The sequence below is a fragment of the Elgaria multicarinata genome, chromosome 7 (assembly GCF_023053635.1).
Source record: "Elgaria multicarinata webbii isolate HBS135686 ecotype San Diego chromosome 7, rElgMul1.1.pri, whole genome shotgun sequence".
Classification (NCBI taxonomy): domain Eukaryota; kingdom Metazoa; phylum Chordata; class Lepidosauria; order Squamata; family Anguidae; genus Elgaria; species Elgaria multicarinata.
Window position 1 is genome coordinate 85,183,233 of NC_086177.1, and position 27,014 is coordinate 85,210,246.

Consider the following 27,014-nt stretch of genomic DNA (forward strand, 5'->3'; position numbering starts at 1 on the left):
TCTCGACTTCTATGGCGCAAAGAGGCCTTGTGGTAAAAAAAAAGAAAAAAAGAGCGGGGCGGGGCGGGACTGGACTGGACTTCGACTGGCACTGATTGACAGCAGGGGCGGATCTCCTTGCAGCGCCTCCGGTTGGCTGAGGTGGGGAAGCGAGCGGAGAGTCTGACTTTGATCGGCAGGAGGGGGCGCGGCTAGGCAGCATGGCGGCCGCGGTGGCCGCCGGCTGGGTGACTCTGGGCCGCGGGTTCCGTCCGGCTCCTTCGTCCTGGCCGCGGCGGGGGTGGCGCCCTGGCGGCGACGGCGGCCGCGGGAGGCTGCTGTGTCCCGCGAGCTGCGGAGGGAGCGCGCCGGCGGTGGCCGTGGCGGCTGTCTCGAATCGGCCAAGCACGGCGGAAGAGGAGCGCTACTGCGTGGACTTGCTGCGGTGAGTCCCGCAGAGGCCTTCGCCCTTCCTTCTGCAGCCCTTTATTTTAAAAAGGGGGTCGCCAAGGGCTTGCAGGGCTGGGGGATTCGCAGCCGTGTGGGCTTGCATGGGGCGCGGCTTCCCACTAGGCCAGGTTTATGTGCATGTATTCATATCATGTCGTATGATTTTGAGCAAGGAAGACCCGTGTTATTGGCCCGCTGCGCACCCAAGGGTGTAACTCCCGTTTTTAAAGTTCCTCTAGGAAAGCATGTATTATTTATTTATTATGTTTATATCCCATATTTCCTTCAAGGCGTACAAGATGGCCATACACACACGCACATTTATCCTCCGAACAACCCTGTGTGGTAGGTTAGGCATAGTGAGACGTGTTGACTGGCCCAAGGTCACCGAGTTCGCTTTGTGTCAGACTGGGATGTAATAATAATTTTACCTTCATCGTTTTTACCTTCATTTACCGTTACTGCCTTCTGGATCAATCTGCTTATTCAGTGCAATCATAACCGCTGGCCCTTTTCTGGCCTCTGGGAGCCGCTGCGATTTGAAGTGTGGCAGGTGGCAAATTGGATAATGGACTGTGGGTGTTTTAATTGGAGATGTAAAATTTATGGGAATTTTGAAGCCATGGAGGGAAAATATTTTCCCAGTTTTTTTCTGGGGAAAAATTGAAATTTTGGTAAAATAGAAAAAGAAGCAATATTTTTAGCGCTCTTTACACATCTAAAGTCATTTTGTTACTTTAAGACAAGGTTCCCCACCTGTTTCCCCCCTGAATATTTCTGGACCCTCAGATCTTTAGTTTTAGTTTGTGTTTGTACTGCTTATATGCTTCAGGCTCTGCCATAAGAGCATAACGTTGCTGTGCTGGGTCAGACCAAGGGTCCATCTAGTCCAGGACTCTGTTCACACAGTGGCCAACCACCAGCTGTCAGCCAGGGACCCACAAGCAGGGCATGGTGCAACAGCAACCTCCCGCTCATGTTCCCCAGCAACTGGTGCACACAGGCTTACTGCCTCTGATACTGAAGATAGCACATAGCCATCAGGACTAGCAGCCATTGATACCTTCACCTCCAGGAATTTACCCAATCCCCTTTTAAACCTATCCAAATTGGTGGCCATCACCATATCTTGTGGTAGCGAATTCCATAGTTTAACTATGCGCTGTGTGAAGAAGTACTTTTATCTGTCCTGAATTTCCCACCAATCAGTTTCATGGGATGACCCCAGGTTCTAGTATTAAAGCCTTCCGCAAGAGGAAGGGCTTTGCTTGCAAAAGGTCCCTCTGCCCAGTTTTGGGAGGTGCCCCCCACATTACAGATCACCCCATTCACCAGGGGCTCCTGGATCTCTGTGTAAGGTTTTCAGGAGGTTAGAGGGGATCCTGTAGGAATGAGGGATGGAAACGTTGTTCTGGCTTAAATCCAGATCCAACCCGGTACCATCAAAGTGTATGTCTGTAGAGTACTGGAAGTTCCTACTCTAAGCAGTTTGCCGTCTAAAACTAATATAGGGGAGACAACAGAGTGAGATGGAGGCAGGGGTAAATAGAAGAAGAGTATGTGATTATTTTGTTAAATGGACTTAAGCTTGGTGTAGATATGTTCCAACTATCGTACAGTGGCACTTATTTCACATGCCAGCAAGGTAATGCTCAAGATCCTGCAAGGTAGACTCACTCCAGCAATTCATGGAGTGAGAATTGCTAGATGTACAAGCTGGGTTTAGAAAAGGCAGAGGAACTAGAGACCAAATTGCCAATATCCGCTGGATAATGGAGAAAGCCAGGGAGTTCCAGAAAAACATCTATTTCTGTTTTATTGACTATTCTAAAGCCTTTGACTGTGTGGATCATAACAAACTGTGGCAAGTTCTTGGTGGTATGGGGATACCAAGTCATCTTGTCCGCCTCCTGAGGAATCTGTATAACGAACAAGTAGCAACGGTAAGAACAGACCACGGAACAACGGACTGGTTTAAGATTGGGAAAGGAGTACGGCAGGGTTGTATACTCTCACCTTACCTATTCAACTTGTATGCAGAACACATCATGCGACGTGCTGGGCTTGACGAATCCAAGGCTGGAGTTAAAATTGCAGGAAGAAACATTAACAATCTCAGATATGCAGATGACACCACTTTGATGGCTGAAAGCGAGGAGGAGCTGAGGAGCCTTATGACAAAGGTGAAAGAAGAAAGTGCAAAAGCTGGGTTGCAGTTAAACCTCAAAAAAACCAAGATTATGGCAACCAGCTTGATTGATAACTGGCAAATAGAGGAGAAAACGTGGAGGCAGTGACAGCCTTTGTATTTCTGGGCGCAAAGATTACTGCAGACGCTGACTGCAGCCAGGAAATCAGAAGACGTTTACTTCTTGGGAGGAGAGCAATGACAAATCTCGATAAAATAGTTAAGAGCAGAGACACCACACTGACAACAAAGGTCCGCATAGTTAAAGCAATGGTATTCCCCGTAGTAACCTATGGCTGCGAGAGTTGGACCATAAGGAAAGCTGAGCGAAGGAAGATAGATGCTTTTGAACTGTGGTGTTGGAGGAAAGTTCTGAGAGTGCCTTGGACTGCAAGAAGATCAAACCTGACCATACTCCAGGAAATAAAGCCAGACTGCTCACTTGAGGGAATGGTATTAAAGGCAAAACTGAAGTACTTTGGCCACATAATGAGAAGACAGGATACCCTGGAGAAGAGGCTGATGCTAGGGAAAGTGGAAGGCAAAAGGAAGAGGGGCCGACCAAGGGCAAGATGGATGGATGAGATTCTGGAGGTGACAGACTTGACCTTGGGGGAGCTAGGGGTGGCAACGTCCGACAGAAAGCTCTGGCGTGGGCTGGTCCATGAAGTCACGAAGAGTCGGAAACGACTGAACGAATAAACAACAAGATATGGGGGTGGTGACTAAGGGGTTATGCCAAAAGTATCTCAGAGAAGGGTTTTGAATTTTGTGGAGAGATTTGAAGGAAGAGAGATGACATTGCGTAGGAGTTCAGGGAAGAAGCTCCAGGCATAAAGCAGCAAGTGTAAAAGGGCAAAGCTGTTGGAGGGAGCAAAGGTTGCAGCAAAGGATCAAAGGTTACAGGCAATAATGTTACTAGGCATGAGAGTAAAGTGATGGGGTGGTTGCAAGGCCACGAAGGTAAGGACAAGGAGATTGTGCTGGATACAGGAATGGACCCAAAGCCAGTGTAGGGATTTCAGGAAGAATGCCGTGTGGTCAGAGTGATAAGAGAGAGTAGAATGGCCTTGGCTGTAGTATTTTGAGTAAAAGCGAGAGGGCAGACAGGGAGTGTAACTGCAAACCTTTCCATGGGTTCAAAGAACTTAAACCACAAACCCTACCACAAAGAGATGTTTTTGTACCCTTGAGAGGGAGAATGCGTGAAATTTTCATCTCGTCTTCCTTGAACTGGAGACACTTTATTTTAATGTAACTTTGCTTGCGTTAAATGAGCTTCTGATAGAAATGGATGCTTGTGTCTATTTTTTGTTTTGTTTTCATATCTAGGAAACGTGACTATGAAGGGTTCCTCTGTTCATTACTGCTGCCTGCAGGATCCCGTCCCTCTGCTTTTGCACTGAGGGCCTTCAATGCAGAACTGGCTCAGGCAGGTATTAAATATATATATAGCAGAAAAATGTTGATTTTTTTTAAATCCTAACATTGAATTTGCCTTTCTTTCCATTTCCATAGAACACTAAACTTCCCATTATATTCCCCAAATCTCTCTCTTGAGTAGTTCAAGGCTCAGCCAGTGCAGATTCTTCCAGCCTATATGTGAAATCCGAGGGTGTGGCATGCATCCCTCTGAACATAGATTGGATGTTTTCTGCCATTCTATGCCTCGGTAATCCTGGGTAAAGCGATCCTTTGGGGGACTTTACACTCAGTCTGCTTGGGAATTTAGCATGCTAAATAGTTTGGTGTTCATTGCAAAATTGGGTGACTCATTCTTCTTTGCTCTGGGTAATTTTATAAGCCTGTTAAATAGTATTGGTGCCAATAAATAACTCTGGGGGAATTCCATTATTTGCTTCTGGGACAAATCCATTCTTTCCCACTGCCTTCTAGAACATGTCTTTGATCGAAGGACATGGGCAGACACCTATGGGTACTGAACTTTGCATTATTCCACATTGACACTTTAATCCCAACCTACCCCCCAGGACTCAGCCTTTTGTTAAATAGGCACATGGAGGAATCACCTGAAGGGTGCATGATCAAGGTCACACAGGTTATTGATGGGTCAGTTTGAATTCTCAACCCTTCTCTAAGCATTTCCTGGCCTCCATAGAAATGTCTTTGATTTTTTCTTTGTCTTCATGGCTGCTGGCTGAGGCCATTTGCCTCTCCACCTCCCAAAACCCATATGGCCTCCACACCTGCAAACTGTTTGGTGGGTTATTTTTAGGTTAGGGTCTCCAGTGTGGTACCCATGGGCACTAATGTGCCCACAGACACCTCTGTTGGTTCCTGTCAGGCTCTCTGTCTCTCCTGATCTTAATTTTATTAAGAGGTGTTTTTTTTTAAAAAAAGAAAGAAACTGGGACAGTGCCATACTGCAAATCAAAGTGCTTCCCTCCAGCACCTTCTTTATTCGGGTTCAAAATAATGTTTTTGTGTTTTGATGCTCATCTCTGCCCTGTACTTAGATTTTTGGGCAATTTACTTTTCTTTTAGTCATATCACTTGCCTTCTGGGAAAAGAGTGTTTTGTAATTGGCCACATTCACTTATGAATGAGCAAGTCCCCCATGGCATCCATTTTGTGAGAGCACCCATGACGTCCCCAAAATTCCAAATGAGCCCACTGACCTAAAGAGGTTGGAGACCCCTGATTAGGTTCCTAATAATTCTATATTTCATTTCATTTTAAAACCACCTGGCTATTTCTGAACTCCTTTCTGCATATTACTTAAATAGACTTAAAGTTGATTTGGAATGGATCTTTTGCATAGCCTGAGAATGTTCTGTTCTTACTCACACTAATCACTTGGTACATGCAAGCCTGGTTTCTGTCATTTAAAAGAAGCCCTTGTCCTTTTCCATAAGTAGAAAGCATAAGCCTGGATTGCCTACATAAATTGTGCTTGCTTACAATTTGCACCCACTCTTTTCCTTGGTCTTTCAGGCTCAAATACAGATTGGGAGCATAGAGTGGCTGGGACCAGCAAAGATACCCCCACATTGTCCTGGTCCTTATTGTTTTATGAAGCATCTGAGCCTTATTGTTTTGCTAGAGGAATCCTCCTGTGCGCTGACCATGTCAGTAGCTTGCAGGACGGGTTAAACAGTGAGAGGGAGCCCTCTTCTAGCTATAAGATTAGATTCTTCATAAGGCAATACAGAATCAGGACAATGTGGGGCATCTTTGCTGACCAAGGAAAAATGTGGTTACATGGAGGATAAGTTGTAAGCAAGCACAATTCCTGACATTGTGCAACATCATCACTGATCATGGGGCAAATCAGTTAAGGCATCAGACTTGGCTTCCAGTTTCCTGTCTTGTGGACTTGTTTTTTGTTCACTGAATTTCCCAAGTTTTTGAAAAGTAAATTTATAATTACAGTGTTGGCAATTCTATCCCCTCCCCAATGTATTTTAGTCTGCCTTCTTTCATATTTATGTATATGTTAAATTGGATGATGAATAACTAATGGTAATCATGACTTTATTTCAAGAGTCAAGATTTTAAAATCTTGGGGAGAATTTCCATGGATAGAGAAGCCTGCCCTCTGCAGACAGCCACCCTCCATGCATAGAAAGTGAGGAGAATTGTGAGGGAGGTCATGGGAGTTAGTGAACTCATCCACACTTCTTTTCCTCACATATAGAGCTTACACATGGTAAGAATCACTAACTAGGGCTAGATTCTCACAACCATCTTAATGAGTGTTCATGGAGTGTGAACGCATGTTCAATGTAACATGTGAATTTTATGCCTAGTGTGAGGCATGATAATTATATGTACTTTTGCTGTCACACAAAAAGTAAGAACAAGGATCGGGGCCCTTGGCTTGCATTTTTGCTTTCAGAAAGATGAACTGTTTGCCGTTGAATTATGGGTTGTTGTTGAAACTTGGGTTATCATGTTGTCTGAACCTAGCTGTGCTAGGTAACCATGGTTTGTTAACCATGAACAACCCTTGAAAAGAACCCATGGTTTGTTGTTGGGTTGTGAACTGTGGGTTGTTTGTGGATAACCTGCATTTCAACAACAACCCTCACTCAACCCATACTCAACTCCCAAGTAGGTTATCATGTTGCGTGAACCCAGTCACTGTGAGGTCCTGATCTTTCTGCTCCCCCCCCCCCGCCCCATGCACACATGTTCATCCCATCCCCAACCCTCCAAAATTCTCTAAGGATTAAACTGCATGTTATTTGAAAGATATAGCTAGGTGTTTTTTTACTTAAAAGTAAAATCATATGGATCAGGACCCTAGAGTGTTGGGGGGGGGGGGGTTAGCGCTTTGCCCTATGCCTGCAGTTTACATTATAATTGGATGCTTTTTTAGCAGTGTAAATTGGAGGCATGGTGGGCCTGATTGAGATTGGGGCTGCAGAGATGGGAGATCAAAGGTTTAATGTCTCCCTATAACCTTCCCCATGCTTGGATCCCAGTCCATGTAGTAACATTTCATAATGAAAGGACTAGGCAGTGTATGTAGAAGCCCTCTGTAATAGAATTCCTCTGAAAACTTTGAGAGTACTGGCAGCATTCTAGCTTCAGAGTGAAACTGAGCAAGCCCGACATAACTTTGCTAAAAGTTGCTGCCACAGGCTTTCATGGGGCAGAAAACCTTAATTAACGTTTTAAGTGCTGCTCAGATCTTCACCAAACCAATGAAAGGCACACACACACCCTCAACAAGCCTGAATAATGTACATCAGTAGTTTTCACCTGAATTTGAAGGAAATGTATAAGCTTCGTCTTGGAATGAGAAGGGCAAATGTATCAGTTTTCAGCATTTTTTAACTTGCTTTACCTGTGGCAACTTTTGTTGGATCAGTTTGAAATTTTGCACCATTGCATTCATCAGGTAGATTATGGATGCCAAGTTTCATGTTATTAGCAGAACGGGAGTCATTTTTATAAGCTGCAGAATTTTGAGATTTATAATGACTGGGCCTTTTCTTTGGCAACTCACCTTAACTCAAGGGGCAATCCCAAGCCCCTTTAAATAGTTTAATTATGTCTCACAATTTCTTGAAGGCATTTTGACACTCTGCATTGTATATTTTAATTAATCCTCTTGGGTTTGAACACTTCTCCCTTTGAAATTAAATTTTCCAGGCTAAACTACACTTCCGTTTGTTGAACCTCTCATATTATTGTAGCTGCCTTTACAATGCCAGCACTAGTTGCTGTTTCGGATGTGTAACATGGGCCTTCTTTTAACTGTGATTTGCAGACCCTAGATCCAGGTCAAGGGTTAAATCTCCTTTGGCTAGTTCTGTAGCAAGCTGTTCCAAGGCACTATATCAAGAAACTTCGTCTCTCTAGTTGTGATTCGATCCCCATTGATTTAGATGGCATTACTTATATGTAGGTAATTAACAAAACAGATTGGGAATGTGCTAAAACAGATGATGATGAATTAATTTTGCAGAAGCCATCTGGTGGGTTTTTTTTACTGCTGAATTTCTTTCCTCTGCAGCATCCTAAATATGCCCCAAGATGCTTGACTGGGGGCATTTGGCTGCATGGATGGTATAAATATTAAATGAGCGCGATTGAGTGAAATAATAATTGCTTGTGTTATCAAGATAGCTGGCTTGATCACGGGGGTGGGTGGGTGAATAAGCATAGCAGGTGCAACTTAAAAAAATGAGTATATGCAGACAAAGAAATGTGTTTGCTTGGTTATTTTTCTAATTGTGTTAAATGTGGTATAAGATCAAGGAATTTCAGAATCACTACAACAGAGCCAGTGTGGTGTAGTGGCAAAAATGTTGGACTGAGAGTTGGGAAATCCGGGTTCTAGTCTGCACTTGGCCATGGAAACCCACTGGGTGACTTTGGGCCAGTCACAGACTCTCAGCCCAACCTACCTCACAGGGTTGTTGTTGTGAGGATAAAATGGAGAGGAGTATTATGTATGCCACCTTGGGTTCCTTGGAAGAGAAAAGCCGGGATATAATGCAAATAAACATATGTTCCTATTCCAGATCAAAGACTCCATAACGCAGAAGACCATTGGCTTGATGCGAATACAATTTTGGAGAAAAGCTATAGAGGACATATACCATGACAACCCACCACAGCAACCAGTTGCAATAGAGCTGTGGAAGGTATGAAGTATCCATCTGTATTAAAATTCACTTATAATCAACATTCTTTCACATTGGGAAAAATGAAGATATTGGCAAATCTACCATTCTTGGTGCTCTTGTTCCAGTCTGCTTATGGTCAAGATTTATTGTAGATATTTAAAGCAGGAAACACAGACATAATTCCAACTTGCTGTTGAGTAGAAACTTAAGCATTTCTCTGCATTGGAAAGACATGGGAAAATGCAACCAGAATTCTAATTGACCCATTGAGTTCAATGCTCCAAGTACCTGAGCCTTCTAATTCCAAGCATCTAGTTTCTCTGGCTTAAAGGAAGATAGGTTAAATGCTGCACAGAATACTGGTATGTGGCAAAACGGGGGCTCTGCTTTGGAGATCCCCTGCCAAACATGATGGAGACTAGACAAGGGCACAGTGAGAATGAATTACCGAGCTCCATTCCTTTAATCACGGTTAGCAAAAATGCTACCTGATCTCTAGATTTTCACAAATCCACTCACCAGCAGCAAGTGATGTTGGTGAGAAGACTGGCCTGTAGCACACACATTCCCTTGGAGGCCTAGTTTCCACGGAGTTTTAAAAAAACATCTGCCTACTGCTATTTCTTACCTTCTCCACACTCCAGAGCAAATGGTAGGGGCCCTTAGCTCTCTCCAAAGCCCTATGTGTGTCACAACCTCCTTTGACTGGTGGTTACAACAAACCCACATTTCATGAGTCCCAGTGAAGACACATGTAAGGTTCATAGAACAGTAGAGTTGGAAGGGGCCTATAAGGCCATCGAGCCCAACCCTCTGCTCAATGGCTTGGATAGGTCCGAAAAGAGAAAGGACGTGGGAATTGATGGGGAAGGCGTGTGGGAAGCCTGCAAGATACTCTTAGGAAACTACACAGTGTTCTGTCTGCATCTGTGAACAGTTGTCTGCAGCCAAAGATGGGGTAAGTTAATTCTGACTGTTGATTAGAAGTAAGAGTCAACCATTACAATGGCTTATTTATTTTTTCCAACGTGATTCCCCAGTATTCCAGAGGATCGTAGAAAGTTTTTCCCCCCTACCGAGCCATATCATTGGTCCATCCATCTCAGTATTGTATACAGGAGCCTTCCCCAACCTGGTTCCCTTCAGATGTCTAAGATTACAACTCCCTTCATCCCCAGCTAGGGAACTGTAGTCCAACATTTCTGGAGGACACCAGGTTGGTGTTCTGACTGGCAGCGGCTTTCCAGGTTCTGGGGAGTGTTTTCCAGCCAGACCTAGAGTTGCTGGGGAATAAACCTGGGACCTTCTCGTGCAAAGCATGGACTCGATCACTGAGTTATGACATTTGCATCCCAATTCTAAAGTGTGATGCAAAAAATCTCTTCCACTGAAAGCCTTGTGATTTCCATCTAATGCATTTTAAGAGTTGATTGCAAGGCTATATTCTTACTTGAGATTTAAACCCCATTAAAAAATGAATGGGACTCGTTTCCCAGCAAATCTGAGAGATGTAAATACAAGGTATTTAAAAAGCAAAGCTATTCTGCAAAGCAAACACTATAAAAGCCGGCCATATTGCTTTTTAAGATCTCAGTGGTAGTTCATACGATTCAAGTCCCCCTTGTAAGAATAATTGAGTCCTCATTGCAGAAGTTGAGAATCATTAGCAATGATCTTATATTCAAGAGTGCACTGGTTGCCTGTCCATTTCCACATCCAATTCAAAGTGATGTTACTAAACTATAACACCCTAAATGGATTAGGGCCAGGATTATTTGAAGGAGCACCTTTGTAAGATCATTTTTAGAGGCCCTTCTCTAGGTGCCCCTCACCAAAAGATGTGCAACAGTTGGCTATCAGGGACAGGGACATTTTGGTGGTAACACAATCTCCAGAGAGGTTTGCCTGGCATCTTTGTTATGGGTTTTTTTTTTTAATACCAAGTGAAGATCTTTTTATTCTCTCAGGGGTTCTAATCTTAATATCGTTTAGTGGTTTTACTTTGGTTTATTAATATTCTTTGCTGCTGGTGGTTTTATTTACTTTAGTCTTGTTTGTTTTAGTCTGTGTAATGTTTGATAGTTGTCTTAATCTGATAGTTTTGAACATTTTATTGTTAAACACATGGAGAACATTCTTGTTTTTCTCTCTCTCCTGAGGAGATTAGTTGATGGGTGGCATGCAAGTATGGTTAATAAATAAAAGAAATAAGAGTTTGTGCCGTTTTGTGGGTGAAGACAGATGTAGTATAAAAACAGGTCTTTCAGGGTGAGCTTAGCTCCAATTTGAAATGACAGAGAAGCACACCAGCAAATTAAGCACTTGCTCAGCTGTCAAAATTCCCCACTCCTGCTGCCATGCTTAAGGTGAAGTGTTTGCCTTTTAACATTAATGTTTATGTGCTTGTCCGTTAGGGACATAGGAAGCTGCCTTACATTGAGTCAGACCGTTGGTCCACCTAGCTCAGTATTGTTGACACTGGTTCAGTTCAGAAAACACATCTCTCAACGGTGGTTTTAGAACTCCATGGTGGAGATTTTACACCATGGTTGAGAAATGTGTTGACTGGCAGGAAAACTCCATGCAACAGTGAAGGTTTTTTTGGGGGGGAAACTCCACGCAGAATATCCACGCTGTGCAGAGGAGAGTTCCTGCACAACCGCTGTGTTGTGTGGTGGGCTCCATGGAGTTTTCTGTTGCATTGAGTTGACTTTTCCCACTGGCTCCAGAGTTCCCTGGCAAGAGCAGTGAAAGGAGCAAGTGCCACTCTAGGAGAGACACCTGGATTGATTTTTTGTAGCAATGGCTGATGGGATAGCATCAGGAAGACAAGGGTGGAAGAACTGTCAATCAAACATTGTGATGGATTTTTCTCAACTCCATGGTAGCCCACACTCACACAACAGTGGAGTTAGAATATGTTTTGTTGGGAGTGCCCCCTAGGAACTCAACCTTTGAGAGGATTCACATTGCCTTGACTAACATGTTGTCTAAACTGAGCCACTGACTAGCAGCGACTCTCCAGGATTTCAGCTCTACCCTATTAATGTCAGTTTCATTTTTAAAGTGTAAGACTGCAGCAGGGATTGGGGCGGGGGAGATATTTGGTGATATCAGGAAGGGCCAGCAGATCAGTGGGATGCACTACAGGATCAACTTTGAATGTGCAACACCCCCTCCCATTCCTGGACAAGAGTGGGCATGAAGGCCCTTCTTTGCAGAGAGGGTACTTCAAGAGCAGCTGCTGTTCTAAAGATGTTACGTGTTATGTTTATATCCTGCTCTTAATCCAAAGAGCTCAGGGTGGAGTACATGGTTCTCCATCCCCCTTTATCCTCACAACGGTCCTATGAGGTAAGTTAGGCTGAGAGAGAGAGAGAGAGAGAGGATTTAAACCTGGAACTTTCATGTCCTAATCCAACACTAACCACTATGCCATGCTGTGTCTGTGCTTTCACCCTGTGTATCTGTTTACATATGTCAACAGATGGCAAAATGCTCATGAGCAAGCCCTCCCTTTGTTCTCCTCAGTCACTGGTGTCTCCCTCCTGGAAGGGGCTTAGATCATTGTGCCAAATTCCTTTTCCGTGGCTGCCTCCGGAGCTTGGCTCTTGCCTCCCTTTTTTCCTTTCTAAATCTAGCACAGCTTGTTTACTATACATGTTGGCTCTTGACTTGTCCTGGCTTGTTTTTCTGAGCAACCCCCCCACCCCCCGTTATATGAGTCATAATTTTATTCTTTGTGAGTCAGAAAGGGAAGAGAGAATCCGAGAGTAGTGGGGTTACTCAAGTAATTAACTTTTCTTCTTCTTCTTCTGTCATACACATTGCACACACCATATTTTTATTACTTGACTTGCATATGGAGTAAAACAACTTATTAATTTGGTATGACTTTTTTACTTAGTCAAGCATTTACTATGCTGTATGGCCATTCCCCCCCCACTCCACTCCTGGTTTTCTGCCCATACAATTGTATGTTTGGTTGGCGTAGACCACAAGGGTGGGCAGAAGATAGATCTGGATTTACTGGTAGTTCTCTGGGTGATTTGCAGAAAAGTGACAAGGGTTTAACTATAGGAGCAACAGAATCCCACTCCCCAATCCCTTATCCAAAATCATACAGCTGAAATGAAGAAAATGTAGGATAACTAAGAGTAGATTTTTGTGTGTAAAAGACCATGAGATCCTAGTGCTCAGAACAAATTCCCGGGTCCAGAATTATTTAATTCTAAATATATATATGTCTTTTGCACTGTGCCCAATCAGTTGATCTTGGTTTTAGTAAAAAAGAAAAAGAAAAAAAGAAACTAGATCCTGCAAGCCTGAAATCTGTCCATCGCCGGCATGCCAAACTTAACACACTTCTGTAACATTCTAGTTCAGGATATGTGAAAGTGCATTTTTCAGTGCCTCTTTACATGTTTTTCTGACATACAGATTTTTTTTTTAAAAGGACCTACTTAGTAATGCCTGGATAGCAGCATGTCTTTCACTTGCATTTCTGTTTGTGGACTTCGCACAGGCAGCTGGGTTGGCCACGATGTGAACAGAATGCTGGATTAGACAAGCCTTTGGTGTGGTCTACTAGGGCTCTTCTTAGGTTCATAACAATACAGTGTGAACCAATTAACTTGCCCCTTGGTGATAGGACAGTCAGGAGAAACGTTGAGGGGCAGCGTGGCCCTTTCTGTAGCTCCCTCATATTTCTTGTGCCATTATGGGGCTTGTGATGAGTCCAGGATAAATAACCTCTTAACAGCCTCTGACAGGTGGGGAAAAGGGATGCAGATCACCCCCTTAGCAAGGTGATCCCAGGATTTTAAGTATTGCCCCAACCCTTTTCATAGAGACTCGTTTTCACAGAGTTCAACATGTTTTTGATCCTTTTCGCACTCACCTGCAACAGCCTTTGACTGCTGCTTTAATAATTGTCAAATGTAGCTATGGATAAAAAAAAGGTGGTGACTTGTAGATCTCTATGAAAATAACATGCTGAGCACTTGGGCAAGTGAACATTCAAAGCAGGTATTTCCAAGGGTTGGGAATACCTGCTTAAAACTGTGGGGATCACCCTGCTAAGGTGGTGATCTGCACCTCATTTCCCCACCTGTTTACAGTCAAAGGCTGTAAAATCAGCCTATATAGAGTCTCTTCTTGTAAGTTACCTTGTATGTTTGACAGCTGAAACATACAAGACACCAGACAAGGCAAGCTGATCTATTTTGTACTTGCACAACTCCGAAAACCCAACAAAGGATAAACATTAGCGTACATTACCAGGGTACATTTTTTTAAAAAAATTTTTTAAATGTTGTAAACCGCCCAGAGAGCTTCGGCTGTGGGGCGGTATATAAATGTAATTAAATAAATAAATAAATAAATAAATAAATAAATAAAAACTTTTTGGGCCCAATTTGCATAAATATGGGGAGGGAATTTTATTAAAAGAGCTGGGAACTGTGACTATGGCTTATTTCTCAGGGTGGGTTGTCGTGTCATGCAAACTCAGCCAGTGAATAATCTAGATGTCTTAGCTGTGGTTTCTTTCTTCCTCTAGATATTAAGTCAACAACTCCATCTTAACTTAAATCAAGCGTCTTACTAAAAACATTCACGATACTTTTTCTGGACAAAAAAAGATTAAGGGGTGTCTTGTGGAAAGGGCTAATCCTTCTTAGAAACAGTCCTTGCTTTGGTAGCTGCTTTATGTGATATAATGACAGAAGATCTTTATATAACCAATGCCTGTGTTAAAATGCAAGGAAAAGAATAAAACATAAATTAAATCTGGCCTTTTAATAAAAGCTGTTACTGTAGATCTTTCTCCCCTTCCCCATCCCCCTACCAATGTCTCACCTGCTTACTGTTCTGCTTAACTATATATCCTGGTTTGGTTTTTCTTTATTTTCTAAACCACTTCTAGGCAATCAAGAGGCAACACTTGACCAAAAGGTGGCTTATGAAGATTATTGATGAAAGGGTAAGTTTTTCTTTAAAGAAGTTGACAATCTCTGAGTTTGTGTGTTACTTTATTTTTTTAAAAAAAACCTGTGTTTTTAAAACTGGAAAACAGAAGATCAGCCTTCATACAGGAATATAGTTTTGATTCCCCTCAGTCAACCTTGGCAACTGAGTCCTGTGAGGAGGAGAGCTAGTAAGGGCACAATCCTATTCGTGGGATGCTGTGAGTGTGCTGGGCGTTGTAGGACTTTTCCTGTCTAAACTTGCATAGGATTGTGCCCTAACGGAATTCTCAGCATCCTCACTAAACAAGAATTCTCTATAAAGTTCTTGGGAGTAGCCATGGGAGTTAAACTGATATAAAACTGGTACACATTTGTACCTATATCCTGCAAGACTATTTTACTGTTATTCCTAATGTTAAAATTATTGTTGTTTTTTCTGCATGTCAACAGTGATGACTCCTTATTGCAGACAAGATGTTTAGAAACTGAAAAATATTCCGGAAGGACTTTAGATTGATGGAGTTTAGATTTCATCATACCCTTGCCTAGTTTTGATTCTCCTCAGTCAGCCCTGCCTAGTGATGTGAAGGCTTGTGGAGAAAATGGGGGGAAATCCAGAAAGATTAGGGAGAAATCCTCTCCCTCCCCATTTTCAAAAAAATCCCTAGAACAACTGGAAAAAATGGAGTTTGTTTTCATTTTTCTGATCCTCCCCGTCCCCCCCGCCCTTTCCTCACAGGCTTTATATTTCTACTCTTGCCAAATAGAAGTCTGTCTCCAAATTTGCCTTTTAACCAACCCCTGCAGTATGGACAAAACTTTGAAATGTTAAACCAACAGCAGTTAGTTAATCACTTGCCACATTTTGACCATGAGGATTTCAAAGCATTAAAATTGGTATGAACTTAGGGTAGGATAGAAAGCATAGGAATTTTGTTTAAATGATATTTGAAAAGCCACACTCATTGGTGATTTCATCATTTCCAGTCATAATCATGTGTGTTAGTGGGAAAAGCTTAGTGCAAAATTGGTTTGATGCCAGAGGTGATGGTAGAAATGGCTTTCATATGAATAGTAGTGTGTGGTGTGGTGGTGTAGAGCCAGTGTGGTGTAGTGTTTAAGGTGTTGGACTGGGAGTCGGGAGATCTGGGTTCTAGTCCCCACTTGGCCATGGAAACCCACTGGGTGACTTTGGGCCAGTCATAGACTCTCAGCCCAACCTACCTCACAGGGTTATTGTTGTAAGGATAACATGGAGTGGAGGAAGATTATGTATGCCGCCTTGGGTTCCTTGGAGGAAAAAAGGTGGGATAATAATAATAATAATAATAATAATAATAATAATGATGATGATGATGATGATGATGATGATGCAATATACATCTTTGCTGAAATGTTTGCACACATGGGCTGCAATTCTAAAAACACTTAACTAAGGCGTAAGTCCCCATTCATTACAGTAGGACTTCTTAGAAAACACGTATAGGATTGTACCGTTGTTTAAATACCCATTGTAGTTAGGCAGACAATAATAGTTTGTTAGACCAGTAGCCTTCAACTTTTTCAGATCCAGGACCCACGTTTAATATGAGACTGCAACCTTGGATCCACTTCTAATGTTCTTCTCCTGTTTAAGGTGACCATATGCAAAAGAGGGCTGGGCTCATCTCTTCAGTAGCTGTAAAGTAGAGCGGGGGTGGGCAGCTTGTGATCCTCCAGATGTTTTGGCTTACAGCAGCCTAACCAGCATAGTCAGTGGTGAGGGATGATGGGAGTTGTAGGCCAAAACATCTGGAGGGCCACAAATTGCCCACCCGTGTAGTAAAGGGAATTGTGACAGGTGAAATTTTTCTGTGCTTAGCTGCCCCTTCCCTCTTCTCTGTTTATTCTCCATCTGCATTTCTCCTTTTTCCGTCTTAGGTGAGCATAACCCACATGTGGGTCCTAACCCACCAGTTAAAACCTATATTTCATGCAAAGCCACTGAAAGCCTTCAGTTATATTTATACAGCTGTGTTTATATGTCTTTATCTGGAGGACACTGATGGGCTTCCATTATCTGAAGCTTTATTCATTATCCTCCAATTTATTATCCTCCAATGATGAGTTTGTTTTTGATATGAACAATTAATTCAAATAACTCAGCCTAGTGTTAGAAAATAGTTTTATTCTTTGTGTTCTAGGAAAAAAATCTGGATGATAGAGCCTATCAGAATATCAATGAACTTGAGATGTATGCTGAAAACACTCAGAGTGCTCTCCTTTATCTCACGCTGGAAACGCTTGGTACGGGCAGGTTTGGTTACCAGTTCGGGCACTTGCCTTTCATAGGGTTTGGTACCGCATTGGGCACTTGCCTTTGGCTATTGGGTGGTATAGAAATGAAATAAATACATTAGAAGGTTCTGGTCTTGGTCCCTTTGTCTGCTTGCAACTGGACACAGCAAAGCAATCAAATAGTTGTGATTATCACAAGAGAAATGTGGTAATGTGTTTAGAGCAGGAGTGGGCAGAAGACAGGCTGAGATCTACTGGTAGATCTCTTGAGTGATTTGCAGAAGATCAGCAAGGGTTTCTGGTACCCAAATCTTTAACAGTAGCAACAACAACAACAATATAGTGGCTGAAACCAAGAAACTAAGAACTGTGAGCTCAGTTCCAGGTCTTAAAACAATATTAGACTCCCTGGTCTGTAGTAATTCAAATGGAGATTTCTACTTGTATATGCAGGTCATCCCAATTTGTACCTTATGGGAGGGGGGATGGTAGGCAATTGGCTCTACCACGCTGAGTCACCATTTTGTATCTGGCTCCACCACCAGCCCAGCCACTATCATTGCACCTGGCTCTGGTTGGTGGACCTCGGAGCTGTAGTTAAAACACACACACACACACACACACACACACAGTAGATCCTGCATCTACTTGGCTGACCCTGTCTTAGAGGACTTGGCCTCCGTGGTTGAGGCCATTTGAATCTCTTCACCTTATTCATAATCTCTCACTTCTTGAGAGAAATTTCCATGTTTTATGTATACAACTGAATATATTATTGCTATCGGCATTCATATTGCTTGCCCTGGGAGCCTAGTGCTTGATCCTGGTTGTTGTTTTTTGCTACTTTGAGGATTACAGGAATAGAGAGTTGGAAACCCTTTGCTTGCCCCATAGCATGTAGTGCTTCCTCCAAACAACTTACAAATGTGGGAAATCTAAGTACTGTTTTAGTATTGTTAGTGATTTTAGTTGTTTGACCAGGCATACTTGTAACTAAATCCCCACTGGGTTCAAGTAAACCGCCCAGAGAACTTTTGTAAACTACTCAGAGAGCTTCGGCTATGGCGTGGTATTTAAATATAATGAATAAATAATAAGTAAAGTGGGATGTGCATTCCCATTAGTGTGTTTAGGATTTAATCCACAGTTGTGTTTAAATTATTTCCCTTAAGTACAGGTGTGAAGGACATTCATGCTGACCATGCTGCCAGTCACATTGGGAAGGCACAGGGCATTGTAACCTGCTTAAGAGCAACTCCATACCATGCTAGCAGGGGGAAGGTGTTTCTGCCCATGGACATATGTATGCTGGTAAGACTAAATATAGTTGGGATCCAATTCATGCTAGTACCTCTAATTATATTTCCAGTATCTTTTATTCATTGAAAGACTTTGTCTTGACCATGTAGTTTGACTGGGTTCTGGCAGTCAGATAAAGAAGCAGGAAACAGCTGAATGTTTTTAAACATAATCCTTAGAGAAAATCTTACCATTGTTGGTGGTACATTGCTAGTACTTGTTAGTGTATCGCCAAAAGGGATGTGATGAATACACATTGAGGGGGAAGAAAATCTGTGTGCAGTGGTTAGCACTCTGTCCAAAGTCATAATGGAAACTCTCTACTGAACCCTGTTCAGACATGCATATTTATCACTTGTTGACTGCCACATTAAATGATGATGTGCACACGTGTGACACTTCCTACCATTAGGCCAAATGAGGTGGCTGCCCCAGGTAGCAGATGCTGGAGGGAATCTTTCATCTGATTCATAATGCCCTTTACCTCAGGCGGCAAAATGTCTTGGGCTGCCCCTGAATAGCACAGACAGAGTTGTACTTCTCAATGGAGTTCTAGGTTTGAACCCATAGTTTTGGGTTTGGAAATCATGATCAACAACGAAGCATTCCTGGATTGTTTATTGCAGTGGGATTGCTTTCCCCTGCTGCACTTTCAACAACCCTTGCATAACAAACTGGTTCATTGATGATGCGTGAGGCTTAATCTGCAATGTCACAGCAGAATGAAGTGTTAAATGGCTGAAGTGGTAGAATGGACAGTATGACTTCTGACAGCAGGTGGGGAACGTGTGTGTCACATTTTAAAATGCTTTTCTATAGAGAAAAAAACCTGACTGCAAAGCAGGTAGAAGTCTGGTCTTCAATTTTCTCCCTGTTGTGCTATTTTTTTTGTAGGGAGACTTCTTTTTTGACATATAATAACATTCAAAAATGGTAACCTACCTGCAGTCTGATGTATTATGGATCATTCTACCACATTGCTCTGTGTAGATCAAGCCTGAGACCCAGGCAAACAGCCAAAGTATATAATAAAAGGAGGAAATTATTTATTGGTTGATATTATTAGACACCCTTGGTATGCATAGTGCTTTACAGGTTGCAAGAAGACAGGTCCCAGCTTCGAGGAGCTCCTGAAAATCCAGGATCCCATTGGAGAAGAGAGTGAGGCTGATCACACAATGCACTAGCCAACACTCCATGGCAGAGTGTGGGTTGTTTTTAGGTGTGAGTTGTTTGTTGAACCATGGGTTATTGTGTTGTCATTTAACCATGCAGTGTGGCTTATTTTCTCGAACAAGCCACCTTGAGAACCCGTGGCTTGTTGTTGGGTTGTTCAGGGTGGTTACCAAGCCACACTGCATGGTTAACAAGCCACCCTGGCTGCATTCAAACAAAACGCTTAACCCTCAGTTCAACAAACAACCCATACTTAACCACTGAGTGTGGGTTAGTGCATTGTGTGAACAGCAAGAGAGAGCTACACAGGTGAAAATGCCACATGGGTGACCAATTATAATAATCGACACATTTGCTATTTTAAAAAGAAAAGAAAAAAGAGGAAGGATGGGTGAAAAGTCAAGACAAACTATAGTATTTTACTTTATTTCCCCCACTCTTCAGCTGAAAAGGCTCCCAGAGAAGCTTACATGCAATCAATAAAACAAGACACCCCCTGCACACAGGTTTAGACTCTTAAAGACATGGCACACAAAGAAAAAGGAATGGTGAGGAAGAAGGAAAAAAGCAAACTCAAGCACCAAGACTTAAAGTTAAACATTGTTTCTTATCATGACCAGCTGGAATGGAAGCAGTTTGGGGAAAGAAGGAGCCCAATGAAACTGGTCTTTCAGCAGAGCTGGTGATGCTTTCAGGCATTCTTAAAGGTGCTGCTTCCCATCTTCCTCTGCTGCAGCCTGATGGAATGGCTGCTGACAAAATTTGCTGTGGAGAAACAACAGGGAGGGAAAGAGAGGCCAAGGCAGGGATAAATAGGGAAGGAACATGAGATTGTTGCAATTACATGTGTATAAGCTTAGTTGCAGGCTATGTTACAGTAGGACATGGGATCTAGGAGGACTCTGCTAAAGCCCCTGTTGGTACTTCCATTTGGGAGGAGAGGTTTGAAGAGCCTTTGGCACTTGCAGCAGTGATGTGAGAAGACCTAGTGCTATTAACCCTTTAGTTAACAGCACTAGTTCTGTTAACTACCATGAAACATTTGGTGTTTACTAGTGCATTAAAACATTTACTGTCTTTGCTATTTTTATCTAATCAGTAGACTGTGGAATGATATTTCTATAAAGGGTATGTGAAGCTGTTACTGATCTGGGAGGGTGAGATATGGCCTATTCAGGTTTCCTGCCATGGTGCCGACTTACCAGATACTCTAGGGGGAACTGCTGAGCTACATCAGAATATAGAGGTGTGTCACAGAAGACTTGCAGGGTTTCATGATGGGGAAAGAGAATGAGATCCTGTGATGATTTAATGTTAGGCTCAGTTGCGCTGCCAGAAATGGACTTTCCTCTTCCCTCCTTCCCATGGCAGCCCCTCAACCCCCGAAAATGCTACACAAAGACTCAGGAGAACCTACTAAATGGGATGAACTATGGTGTGTTTGGTCCTTTCTACACCTAATGGTTATCCCAGGAAAATGGAGGGATCGTCCCTGCCTGCTCCCAGGATCTCCTGCGTGTCATTTGGATGCACAGGGACAATCCTGGGGGGGAAAGGCAGGTGTAGAAAGGGCCCAAGCATGTGGAGGGGAAGGATCCTCAAAAATCAGGCAGAGAGAACTTCTGTGAGTGGAGTTGGATCTAACCCCAGCTTAAACTTTGTAAGGTATTTAGCTCATTGAAAATGTTAATTAAAAATTATACAGTCATTGCATTACATGCTTGTAATATGCCTTCAGGGCTGTCATTTGATTTCCTCCTAATTTATTTACCAGAAATGTTTTGACTTGTTCTTATTTTTCCTTCCCGGTACATTAGCATAGTGTTTCTCAAGAGGATTTCGTAAGATGTAATCGGGAGAAAAAAGTAAAAGATGTCATATATGATATTGCCAGTCAGGCACATGTTCATCTGGAACACGTGAGTTTCTAGTTTTTTCTGAAATCTCTGCAATGTTGTTGTAAACCATGTTCCTTGACTATGCAAAGTGGCTCCCTTTTTTAGGCTTTTGTATGGGCTGGCTGTTTGTTGGTAACCAATATGACCTATCATTGTTGGCTACTTCAGGTCCATGACTAGTTTCACACTACATGCTAACCCATGGTGGTTTACTTTCCATTATTATTATTATTATTATTATTATTATTATTATTATTTATTTATTTATTTATTTATATAGCACCATCAATGTACATGGTGCTGTACAGATTATACACAGTAAATAGCAAGACCCTGCCGCATAGGCTTACAATCTAATAAAGTTGCAGTAAACAATAAGGAGGGAAAGAGAATGCAAACAGGCACAGGGAAGTGTAAACAGGCACCGGGTAGGGTGAAGCTAACAGTATAGAGTCAGAACAAACTCAATATTTAAAAGCTATAGGGAAAAGAAAAGTTTTTAGCTGAGTTTTAAAAGCTGTGATTGAGTTGGTAGTTCTCAAGTGTTCTGGAAGAGCGTTCCAGGCGTAAGGGGCAGCAGAAGAAAAAGGACGAAGCCGAGTAAGGGAAGTGGAGGTCCTTGGGCAGGCGAGAAGCATGGCATCAGAGGAGCGGAGAGCACGAGCGGGGGAATAGTGTGAGATGAGAGAGGAGAGATAGGCAGGAGCTAGACCGTGAAAAGCTTTGAAGGTCAACAGAAGTTTATATTGGATTATGGAGTGAATTGGGAGCCAATGAAGAGATTTCAGAAGTGGAGTGACCTGGTCAGAGCGGCGGGCCAAGAAGATGATCTTAGCGGCAGAGTGGTGGACAGAGACCAGCGGACTGATGTGAGACGAAGGAAGGCCAGAGAGAAGAAGGTTGCAGTAGTCCAACCGAGAGATAACCAGTGCGTGAACGAGAGTCTTGGCAGAAGAGACAGACAAAAATGGTCGAATCCTGGCAATATTATACAGGAAGAAACGACAGGATTTAGCTACTGCCTCGATATGAGGAATAAAGGAGAGCGAGGAATCAAATATAAAGCCAAGACTACGAGCTTCCTTGACCAGAGTAAGCGTGACATCGTTGACAGTAAGAGAGAATGAGAGGTGAGGAGAAGGTTTAGGAGGAAAAACAAGCAGTTCAGTTTTTGCCATATTAAGTTTCAGACGACAATGAAGCAGCCAGGCTGAGATATCTGAAAGACATGCCGAACAACCAGTGATGGGTTGGTGTCTTGTCTGTGGGATGTCCCCCTCATGGTGGGTTATTTCCCCCAGATAAGCCACCCTGACAACCCATGGTCTTAACAACGCGATCAACATTTGAACGGGTGTTATATAGATGTCACTTGTGAGTGGATAAGTACATGGATATTTGATCTGCTTTCCTTGAAACCTATGCATAACTCTCCTTCCCTTTTTTATGAATGGTATATCTGATGGGAAAAAAATGATGATATTCCTATGTATGTAATGTTTCTCTGTTTTTCTTTTTCACAGTTTATTTTTTGTTCTGTTTTGTTAAATTCACAATAAAAAAGGAAATTAAAAAAATTAAAAAGGAAGAAAAAATCCTGGAGAAAAATAAAGGGGCTGTTTTGGGCTTCAGCTGGCTCTTACATTGTTAGGTGTGAAGAGTGGAAATAGCCTTTCAGAAGTTTACAGCAAAAGAGTGGCATGGATACCGATGGAACTGGTATTGCTGAACAGGTCTTTTAGTTCCAGGGCTTTACAACTGTCCATTGGCTGTGCTGGCTAGGGATGATGGGAGTTGTAGTCGCAACTCATCTGTAGGGCATCAAGTTGGGGAAGGCTGTTCTCAGGTATGAAACCACCAACATTACACCTCTCCAAAACGTGAACATTCCACATGCTAAATGGATTTGTGAATGTTGGTCTGATGGACTTTCAATAGTTATGCCAGGTGTACAATGCCCCAAACCATCAAAATGCATATTTTTCCTAAACAGTAGAGTACTACTTCCAAATTGATGGAGGAAAGCACTTTTTCAAGTCCTTTTGAGGGGCCTCAGAGTGTATTTCCCAACCCCATCAACCCATTGAAGGAAGCTTTTAAATTCTCCTTTTTAATAGTTCTACAATAAGTGCTCCAACTCCTCCCATATGGCCACATCATAGGAGAAAATGGGACATAAGTTCTCACCCGCTTCCCAGCAGAAACTCCTTCAGTCTCCTTCATGGCTGAAAAAGCAGAAGTCTTTTTAGCACCTAATTAGGATTTTTCCATCTGGCCTTCCTTTCCCGCTGCAGCCTTCTCCAGCTTCCCTGCAAGTGCCTTCATTTTCTGGGTAGCCCTCTGCAGATTCCCCCACTCCAAAGTACAGCAATCTAAGGGTACAGGGACAAGTGCAGCGTACAAACCAGGCAATCATTTATAACATAGTTGGCACAACTGAATACATGCCACTGTAGTTGCTGGGATTTATTGCTTTTATCCATGATCGCTTTGGCCGACTTGTGCATTTTATCTAGGGATGTTCTGGATGACTTGCATGGATATTAAGGGTCAGATTATACACGATATTTGTGCATTAAAAAAAAGACTGCTAAGGCTGGCAACTTTTATTTCTGAGAAAAAGCAGCTGCAGGACTCCAGTCCAGAATATGATCCAATCAAGGCTCCATGCCAATATCATGGTTAAAATTGCCCCTTCCCTGGCTGCTGTTTGCTTCTAAAGATCCTGTTTGCGGTAAACGGCACCCTCAAGGGCAAATGGAGTGTGAGTGTGCTGACACAGGCCCCTGACTGGATTGGGAAGCATAGTCAAGGTCTGGCAAGGGTTATGTGCTCATGGCAGCTTTTCCTTCAAGATAAAAATGGCCAGCTTTTTTAAAAAAGTAACTTGAATAATATTGCATGTGGTCTTGCCCTAAGCTAGTCCCCGTATGACATCTGCCTGGGTAGTTTTCAGGGGATGTGTCCTAGAACCTGCTTCAAACAGCTAGTGCTGTCTACCCCTCAACCCAGGTGGTGGTATTGCTTAGATGCCACTTTCAGGTTTTGTGAAGCAAATTAGAATGGTGCAGGCTTCCTTGTGTATTCACAGCCCAAACACAGAAAAATAGAGCAGGACAAAAGAATAGGGGGAAAAATTAACTATAATTGATACTCTGGTTCAGGCATAGCCTGAATCACCAGGCAGAGCCCTGCCCATTTCCTTTTGTCCTGTAATCTGTACTTGTCCTATTTATACTGTAATGTGATGCAGTGCAGACAGGGCCTTTGTGCAGGCTCAGCTGTTACTTTTGGTTGGTTGCCCGCTGTCTCCCCTTGCAAGCTGCTGTGCTGCTGATTCCCCTGTTGGATGAAGGCTTATTTCTCAACCAGTGTTGGACCCGTATCTCAGCCCCTTCCTATTCGCTCTACCACCCCATGGACAAAGAGAAAGGAAATAGCTAGGTATTGTCCTCATTTAAGAGTTGGAAGATATGGCTTATGACGAGTGAGCTTTTTGTAGGGGCAGTTAGGAATTGTATGGATCTTGCTCAGTTTGTTCCAGTTGTGCTTCATGGATTATCAGACATCTTTTGTTCCATTGGCCGCTCATTGACAGAATTGAGTTTCCTTTGTACCAGAATTGCGGTCTACTTGCGCTAGTGCACCTTAACACAAATCCCTCCCACCCCAAAGTGAAAAACTGGTTTACAAGTCTGTGGGACTCAGAAAAAGCTGGTCTGTTGCAGAATCTGCTAGATAGATTCATAGAAATCCACTCATTTTGTGGATCTCTCCAACGTTCTTAGGTTCAGTACAAATTTTGAGCAACAGGTGAGAAGGACTGTATTCCCAGCCAATACACTGAGTAATGCTCAGGAAAAACGACATATGCGATTATTGATTGTTACGAAAGTTAAAACTGATGGATGACTGTAAAGCTTGATGCAAACTGCTGTTGCAGACAATCCTCATTTATGGCCAGCAGAGGGCAAAATAAGCCTCCACCAACGTTTTGAAGGATCCAAATTTTCATGCAATTTGATGTCCTCAGAATTGTAGAGATGCTACCTTGTAATTCCTGCAAATATCCTGATTCTTTTTACTCATCCTAGTGTGTATATTCATTTTGAAAACCGTGACGTATTCTTTGGTTCTGCATGTCTCTTAATTATTCTACATCAGTAAACTGTGTTTCCAAGTGAAATTGTTCACTATCAGTCAGAGACTAATGAGGTGAGAGAGCACAGGCAGCGACATGGAAAAAGCAAACCGAGAAGGTGGAAGCAAAAATGAGAGATGGGGGGGGGGTCGGTGAATGGAGATGGAGGTGGCAGGAATGGGTGGGTGGGGTGGCAGAAAGAAGAGGTGCAAAGTGGAGTGTCAGATGGAAAGAGGGAAACAAGGGACAGAAGGGGGAGTTGGGTGGTGCCCTAAATTATTTCATTAATCCAAGCCACATTTTGTGTGTCCCATTTATAAGACAAAATTCATAACCATTAAATCAATAGAGAACAAGCGCTTCAATAAATAAGCAGCTAATGATAAACGGACCAGTTTATTACAAGACCCTCTTAGGAGGCACATACCTCTTATTATCAAAACAGTGCCAGCTACTGAGAGATGGTATTTCCAAAATCAAACCTGCCCTCTTGCAGGTTTTCCCTCAAAATAATGTGTTTTGCTTTTCCTAATCCATTGCCAGGCTCTTGTTCTGACATGCATAGTAAACCTTATTGTGCACGGCAGTATGTTCAGTCATATCCAGTTCATGAGAAATCTTGGCCACTTGCAGTATGCTCAGCATTCTGAGGTATCCCTTGAAACATAACGTGCCTTTGGTCTCTCTCCAGGCGAGATCCTTCCGGAAGAACGTTCCTGTTAAAGCGTTTCCTGCCTTTCTCTATACAGTAAGTGGGCCTACTGCATTCTTACCCCATGAAAATAACTTAGATTGCCAACTGGTAGCACATGAACTCCCAAAATTACGGCTGGCCATCATGTGGCCTTCTAGATCTTTTGGCTTACAGTTTATTTATTTATTGCATTTCTGTTCCGCCCAATAGCCGAAGCTCTCTGGGCGGTTCACAGAAATTAAGACCGTTCAAAGTATGAAACAACAGTATAAAACCATAATATAAAATACAATATAAAAGCACAACCAGGATAAAATCAGCAGCAGTGCAGAAATACAAATTTAAAACAGCAAAGTTAAAATTAATTTATAGACTGTTAAAATACTGGGAGAATACCTGGCGTCTAAAAGAATATAGTGTAGGTGCCAGGCGAACCTCCTTAGGGAGCTCATTCCACAGCTGGGGTGCCACAGCAGAGAAGGCCCTCCTCCTGGTCGCCACCTGCCTCACTTCCTTTGGCAGGGGCTCGTGGAGAAGGATGCCTGAGGATGACCTTAGGGTCTGGGCAGGTACATATGGGAGGAGGCATTCCTTCAGATAGCCTGGCCCCAAGCTGTTTAGGGTTTTAAACAGTTCCTTGCTGCTTGTCAATACCATGGCACTTCAATGTAGTAATGGAAAAAATGTCTCCCTTCTTTTCCAGGCTGCTCTTGAGGATTATTTAAATAAAATACAAAAGGTTGACTTCGATATATTTCACCCGAATTTGCATAGAAAGAACACTTTACTACCTCTGCATTTGTATATTAGATCATGGAAAAAAACATATTAAAGAGTATTTA

General features: G+C 42.7%; 1 protein-coding gene across 2 annotated transcripts; it reads left to right on the top strand.

Moving 5' to 3' along the window:
- The first annotated feature begins 347 nt into the window (after window positions 1-347).
- Window positions 348-27,014, top strand: NDUFAF6 (NADH:ubiquinone oxidoreductase complex assembly factor 6). Of its 2 annotated transcripts, none has more exons than XM_063130966.1 (8): window positions 348-424; window positions 8,614-8,736; window positions 14,645-14,701; window positions 16,871-16,973; window positions 18,142-18,275; window positions 21,257-21,358; window positions 26,170-26,226; window positions 26,876-27,014. In XM_063130966.1, the coding sequence occupies exons 2-8, from the start codon at window positions 8,650-8,652 to the stop codon at window positions 27,002-27,004; spliced, it is 669 nt and encodes a 222-aa protein (XP_062987036.1). In that variant the 5' UTR covers window positions 348-424; window positions 8,614-8,649; the 3' UTR covers window positions 27,005-27,014. The 2 variants fall into 2 exon arrangements, with proteins under 2 accessions (XP_062987036.1, XP_062987035.1); XM_063130965.1 differs by lacking the exon at window positions 348-424 and adding an exon at window positions 3,954-4,053.